Consider the following 7630-nt stretch of genomic DNA (forward strand, 5'->3'; position numbering starts at 1 on the left):
ATGGTCTAAAATCTAAAATTCAACCATCAAATATCAAACTTTATCAATTTTATACGAGGTATGTCAAAAATATGAATTTCGTTCAAGAATAAAGTACCTTAATATTTCAAAATATCAAAAATTGTTATTATACAAAGTTGTTTGGAAATAAAATCTGTGTTTTAATATGCAATTACATCCTTCTAATTCAATAAAAATTTGCAAATTTTTCTCAACTTACGGATACCCAACATCGTTTTATTACAATTTTATGATAACTATTTTATTATCAATTTACGAAAAAAAGTTATTCTTCATAAAATGCTAAAATGCTCTACCTCGTCTAATATATAAGATTCAGCCATCAGATATCAATTAAATACTGAATCATAGTTTTTAATTCCAAACAACTTTTCTTAATAGAAGTTTTCGACATTGTGAAATATAAAGGTAGTTTACTCTTGGGCGAAGTTCATATTTTTTGACATACCTCGTATAAAATTAATAAAATTTGATATCTGATAGTTGCATGTTAGAATCTATACGATAAAAGCATTTTATAAAGAATAACGTTTTTTTCATAACACTGATAATAAAAAACTTATCAATAGGTTCCAAGTTAAGCAGACATACTGTAACAGTATAAGAGCTCAAAAAAATATTTTTTCTACGAGCGTGCAAAAATGTCTACTTTCGCTCACGCATTTTAGTTTAGAAAGTTTCACTTTTCAGCACGCGTGTTACTTTTCCGCATGCGTGTTACTTTTCCGCACGCGGTTTTTACTTTTCCGCACGCGTGTTAATTTAGATATGTTAATATGGCTTTGAAGTAATTATAATACATGCAATAAACTAATATTTAGATATTATTTACTAATTTATTTCAAATATATCTTATTGTGTTCCTGTTTTAATGAAATTAACGCGACAATTCGATGAAATAAAATTATTTTGACATAATATTCGAAAGTCAAATCGGTAGACAATAACAATCGTTTTGAATCATCGTCATGGAAACCAAGATCGTCGTCATACTGACTAATTATATTGAAAGTTTTTTTTTTTTTTTTTTTTTTTTTTTTTTTTTTGGGAGGTGAGAATCTTCAAAAGACCGTCTGGGAAGGTGTCCCAGGTGTGTCGGATTCGATCCGTCACGCTTCACCGTGCCGAACCGCCTACCGACTAAACTCACCTCCTCTTCCTCCAGCCGACAGGTCTGGAACCGCTCTTGGCGAGCATGTCTGACCCGTCGACCTTACTCATAACTCCCCCCGGGCACCCTCTGCGTGCACTCCGTAGATTAAGCGGCCACCCAGCCGCCCCGTCCCGCACACACCCCGCACAAAGACCGGTCGGTGAAGACGACCGTCCCGTGCAGCCCATGTGCGGGTGGGGCGACCGGGGTGCCCCCAATCAAACATGAACTAGCAAAAGGATACCAGTCGACAGTTACGAGCAACTCCAAACATTCGTGCTTTCATCAATTCGCACTCACACTCATACCCATTCATTCTACAGTTAACAGGAAGCAGTCAGTGAGGTTGGGTGTAAAAATCCTCCCCCACTACCTGATACAAAACAAAAAACAGACTAAAACAAGACAAAACAGAAAGTAAACAAAACAATACAAAGGCGGTCAGCATGGGTTAGATGTAAAAGGTCCTCCCCCTGCTGACTACCGCTTACAACACGCAACACATTTGAGTAATAAAATTGATTTAAAATGATAAATATTGTATAAATAAGATTGAAGAAGTAAATAAGAAGATAAAACAAGATAAAATAAATAAATAAGTAAAACTAGTTAAAATAAGACAGACAGCGCAGGTTGGATGTAAAGGATCCTCCCCCCACTGGCTGCCATCTGCGACACAAAAATAAAAACGTTAAAAAAATAAATAAATAGACGGTCATCCCGCTTGCAGTCGCCTCTCTTTCTCCTCTTTGTGCTTCATTGTCTTCGTGACAAAAGCAATGATCAGGTCGAAGTCTCTCTTGCTATTGATAGCTTTATCAATTAGCTCGTGATGCTCGCCTAGAGGGGATCCCAGTCCCAGCTGCAGCTCGGTACGTCCCGCCTGGTATGCAGGGCACACGAAGACGACATGCTGCGCGTCATCCACTACTCCACACTCAGGGCATAGATCGTCCATGGTTTTCCCTATACGATGAGTAAACTTCCTGAACGATCCATGTCCCGTCAAAAATTGTGTGAAATAGTAGCCGACGCGCCGATGCCGGCACTCGTACCACCTCACCACATCTGGAATCAGGGATCTCGTCCAGGCCGCCTTCTCGACTTCGGCTGCCCATTCCCTCTGCCACATCTCTAGACTTCTTTTCCTTTCTTGTGGACCTGAACCTATTGCCCCGTTGCCCCTTTGGTACATTCGGACTCTTTCTCTGGCCAGGATGTGCACCGGTACAGACCCAGCCACCACCTGTAAGGCAATGGTTGATACGGTTCTATACGCGCTGCACACCCTGATCAGAGGTTTCCTTTGTGTCCTAAGAAGCACGTCTTTATACTTTTTCATTCGAAGGACCTCGTGCCACACTGGGGCTCCGTATAAAACTATGGATAAGATGGATTGTGCCATCACTATTCTCTTCTGGGATCCAGGACCCCCTATATTTGGCATAAATTTATTTAGTATAGAGGTCCTTTCTTCTGCCTTCCGACATGCTTCTTGTACGTGTTGTCCGAATTTAAGCTTGTCGTCGAAAATAATTCCGAGGTACTTAACCGTCTTTTGGGGTCTTATTACAGAGCCTTTATATCCAAATATTATGTCATCTCTCTTTCTTGGTCCCCTCAAGATAATGGATTCTGTCTTCTCTACTGCTAACTTTAGATCATTTCTCTCTATCCAATCTGCGGTCTTCTGTATTGCTTCGTTTACTTTTTGTATTATTCCCCTATTCATGTCGTCTTCGACCAGTAGTGCTAGGTCGTCCGCGTATGCAATCGCTCTCACTCCTCTCTGCCTGTTTACTTCTAGTACCCCGTTGTATAGTATATTCCAAAGTAAGGGTCCCAGGACTGACCCCTGGGGTACACCCGCGGTCATTTCTTTCTTCTTTTTCTTCGATATGCATACGGTTCTTTCAGATAGGTAGTCCTTTATTATGTTGGACACATACTCTGGAGCCCCAAATTCGACTATTCGGTCTACTATGTGACCCCAGTTTGCTGAATTAAAAGCATTTTTTATGTCCAACAGAACAAGGACCACCCATCTTTTTTTACTTGCTTTAGCCGCGTCCCTTATCCAGGTCGCGGCATCGACTGTCGATTTACCTTTTCGAAATCCATATTGTTGATTTGATAGCACTCTTTGATCTTCCAACACGCCCTCCAGCCTCTTCTTGATAAGCCCTTCGTAGAACTTACCAAGGCAGTCCAGAAGGCATATTGGCCGATAAGAGGCTGCTGAATCGGGGGGTTTCCCAGGCTTTAGGAGTAGAACTAAGTTCGCTTCCTTTAAGTCCCTGGGAAACTCTTGCTTCTGCAGTAGGTCGTTGTATATTCTTCTGATCAAACCTGGTTTCTCCGTTGCTATTATTTTTATTGCCTCTGGTGGCAGCCCGTCAGGGCCGGGAGCTTTCCCTGTCTTCATCTCCTGACCAGCTATTCTAACTTCCTCTTCCGTGAACTCCTCTACCATCGTTGGAAATATCTTAATGAAATTTTGATGATCCTTGGTAGGAAAGAGGAGCTCAGCTGATTCCATCCGCTGGTCTTCGTCGAGTCTATATGGGGCGATTATTTTCAGCGTCTTCATAGTGATCTTGTACGCATCGCCCCATATATCTTCGTCCAATGCTTTTATCAGGGTCTGCCACTTTTCTTTTTTCTCTTGTTTTATTTTTTTATTTAAAGTTTTCTTTAGATCTTTATATATTTCCTTGAGCTCGAGGCTGCCCTGGCTTCTCGTATAATTCCTTCGAGCTCTGAGGCATCTCTCCCGTAGACCTTCTATCTCATCCGTCCACCAGTAGGGGGATTTTTTATTATCTTTTCTCTTCACGGTGGCCAAATTTGCTGCACTTTGCAGTGCTCTTCTCAGTTGGCCAAGGTCAGAAATCTCTTGTTCATTAATTTTCCTGACCTCCGATAGGTACTTGGTTTTGTTAAAATAAATCTCCGTGTGTCCTATCGGCCGCCTTATTCCCCCTTTAACCTTTATTTAGTATTGTATATACCGGTGGTAGGTGAATAACTGATCGTCAAGGACATCCCAGCCGTGCACTCTCCTGGATAGCCCTTCACTCGCGAACGTAATATCAATGTGTGTTCGGCTGACCCCCCTTACGAATGTTGGTTTGTTATTGTTTAATACTTGGAGGCCAGCCTGGGCTATCCATTCATTCCATATTTCCCCCTTTCTGTCGTTTATGGGGGCACCCCACAACCTCGATTTCGCGTTAATGTCCCCGGCGATCATCACTTCTTTTTCGTTCGTGGCGGCGCTCATTATTTCATCTACAATTGCTTTGTATCTTATCATAGGGATATTTGGGGACACGTAGCATGCCAGCAGGCTGAAATCCCTCAGTTTGATGAGGATATGATTTCCTCCCCTGACAATACCACGCACCCCCAAACCCCTATTTCTAAAGAGCACCGCCACATTCTTCCCATTATCCTGGACCCAACCACCGGCTGATGTTATTTTTTTGTTCGGTTCCGGGACGATGAGCAAGTCTATTTCTAGCTTGCAGGCTTTTGCGTGGACAAGGTCGTGTGCTCGGCGTGCCCTGCCCACGTTCACCTGCAATATCCGTATACCAGGTTGATCCTTGAGGTCCACTTTGGTTCAGTTCCCAGAGGTCGTTTCTGCGTCGGACTCACGTCTTTCGAAAAAATTAAAAAGCATAAAAGCTAAAACAAATAAATAAATTAATATAAATAAAATAAATAGATACGGTATATAGATAAAATATGTAAAAGTAAAAGAATTCAATAAATAAAAGCGGTTTAGTAAAATTGAAATAATAGAGTAAAATAGAATAAATAAAATAAATAAAATAGATAAAATAAATTTTAAAGATATAAAATAACACCTAGGTGGGCTGTATATGGGCCCACCTTCGTTTTCCAGGGAGTCTATTTTATGTTTGGTCAGTTCGTTTTAGGGGTTCCCCTCTCCTCCCCTACCGTATACAAGGGCTCGGTACGACGGACAGGCCATCCTGTCCATCCTATGCCCTTCTTCTTTGCATACCGAGCAGTACGGTTTATTACCGCAGCTTGCAACGGTATGTCCCGTTTGGAGACAATTATAGCAGCACGCCGCCCTGCTCTCTTCCTTGCAATCGTAAGTGTTGTGCCCGAACTTTAGGCACTTAAAACACCTAACTGGGTTGTGTCTCTCCATTATTGGACACACAACCCACCCTATTTTTATTGAGCCGTACCTCCTCAGCTCTTCCGCTATGGAGGGGCGTACGGCTATCGTAGCTACCTGCTCCCCATATCTGTTTGTTCGTAGAACCTTGACTTCTATCTCTCTCTCAGGAACGCCTGTATAGCTCTTTATCATTTTCTTTAGAGTTTCCTCACCAACCCCAGGGTCCAACCGCGTAATCGTGAAGAAAGTCTCTTTTCTTCTGATTGCCGTGTCCATCCCGTTCATTTTGCTGTCCAGTTCAGCCCTCAACTTCTCCGCAGCCCCTCTTCCCTTTAACTTTACAAGGAGATCTCCCCCATTCGTTCTTTTTAACTTCTCCACTTGTAGACCGATTTTTCCAATGTCGATTTTTTCTCTCATTTCGCTAAGAACTTCGTTATATTTTTCCCCCCCATCTTTATAAGGAGGGCTTCTTCTTGTTCTGACTTCTTCTCTACCTCGAGTTCCTTCCCTCTTACTATCATCTCCCATGAGATACTTTCCCTCCGCCCCACATATTCGAGGGCTTTCCTTATGATCTCCTTGTTAAGGTCGTTACCGACTACGACCCGTACAACCTTTGGTGTTTCATCCATCTCTTTCTTAATTTTAGTTATAGCCTTTTCTGCTAGGTCGTATATATCGCCACCACTTTCTTTTTCTATTCCAGCGACGAACGTGTACCAAATTGTTTTTTTATTTTCTTTCCTCCTAAAGTTCTCAAGGAATTTGATTTCTCCCTCGTTCACTTCCTCTAGTGTTTCTGCCAGATCCTCTCCCACGTCCTTTATTATATTTTCTACCCCCTTGTCCTTCGCATCCTTTTTTGTTACTATCAGACATGTTTTCTTCTCGACCGTTTCTCGTAACCCCCCTTGTTCCCAATTTGTCTTTATATATGCTTTCTCCTCCCATTTGCTATTACATATACTCATGAAGGTTTTTTTTCCTCCCCCCATGTTTAGAGCCCTTTTAATTTTTTCTTGCTCTTCTCTCTGTCTTTCTTGTTCCACTTTTAGCTTACAGTGATCGCATTTTACTTCTTGTTGTGTTTTTTCGGCTATACTGTCGTCTTCTTTTTTGTTGTTAGTGGATTTTATGACCCCTAACAGTTTTTTTAATTCCGTATCCATCTCCACCTTTTCCCCCTTTTTTTCGCTTAGGTTAGTAAATATCTCTATTAGTTTTATATTTAACTCTTTGAGTTTCCTGTTTATTTTTTGTTGTTTGGTTTCGTTAGGAAACTTAATACTCTCTTCCAGTCTCTCCCTCTTCAGATCATTTATTCTCTCTAGACTGTCCCCTTTCCTTTTCTTCTTATTCATGGTTTCATCATCAAGCAAGAAAGAGGCTAACACCCTCTCCTGAATATTTTGCCATCCTTTTTCTATTTTTTCCACTTCCTCTTGTGATCTTTCCTCCCCTATCTCATCGTCATCATTTTCACTGCTTTCCAGCATTTCATCCCCTACTAGTGTCGACTGTTTTGGGGCAGTCGACCTGTTCATCTTCTGTTTCTTTTTATGTGAGTTTATGAGCTCCCTCTCAAAACTGTTCATTCCTTCTTCCCATTTCAAGTCGTCAGGCGACTGTTTTTTCCTATTCTCATTTTCCATATCCGTTCCATTGTCCGTGTCTCGCCGATGGTCGTCTTCACTCACCCCCGTCTGTTCAGAATTGTGTTTATTGGTACTCATATAAATTCCCACGAGTTGGGACGTACTATACGTCTGGCGCGGCAGTGCGCCCTTACCACGCCAAGGCTTGGTTACTTCGGGAGGTCGCCAGGTATCCCGAAGGGATCGTTTGTGATGCTCTAACCCTCGCATCTCTCATATCTTTGGCACGATGCCTTCCACCGTGATAGTGGGGATTGTTTTATTGAGGTTTACTCCTCTAGGCTTTTTTTCACGGTTGCCTCCGGACGCAGTGGCAGTTTGTATTCACAGGCTACCTGGAGTTTCCGCGTAACTGCTGCCTCCCCTGTTACGCGGGATTTGGAATGGATGTGTGGTGGGGTAAGACATGACGGCTACTCGAGTGGGTATGTCGAAGAAGTTTTCGAATAGAAATTTGTGATCAGAGCCCGATGGCGGAGCCCCCCGCACACTGCTTTGGGGCCCCCCATCGACCCCCGGTCACAATGCTGAGGTGGACGAGATTAACTTTTAGGGATTAGAGTAGCCGTAGGGAAGTTGGAGGGTGATATACATCTGCTGAAGGCGAAAGGCGTCGCAACTGCTCGCCTCAGTTGCGAC

General features: G+C 42.4%; 1 protein-coding gene across 1 annotated transcript; it reads right to left on the reverse strand.

Annotated features, from left to right (window-relative positions):
* Positions 1-5749: 5749 nt before the first annotated feature.
* LOC126890316 (arginine and glutamate-rich protein 1-B-like) lies at positions 5750-7069 on the reverse strand. The gene has a single exon (XM_050659177.1). The coding sequence runs from the start codon at positions 7067-7069 to the stop codon at positions 5750-5752; it is 1320 nt and encodes a 439-aa protein (XP_050515134.1).
* Between the last annotated feature and the right edge of the window lie 561 nt (positions 7070-7630).

The sequence above is a fragment of the Diabrotica virgifera genome, chromosome 8 (assembly GCF_917563875.1).
Source record: "Diabrotica virgifera virgifera chromosome 8, PGI_DIABVI_V3a".
In the NCBI taxonomy this organism is placed as follows: domain Eukaryota; kingdom Metazoa; phylum Arthropoda; class Insecta; order Coleoptera; family Chrysomelidae; genus Diabrotica; species Diabrotica virgifera.

Coding starts and splice junctions, on each gene's coding strand:
- LOC126890316 (XM_050659177.1), bottom strand. CDS start 7,069: ATGAGTACCAATAAACACAATTCTGAACAGACGGGGGTGAGTGAAGAC.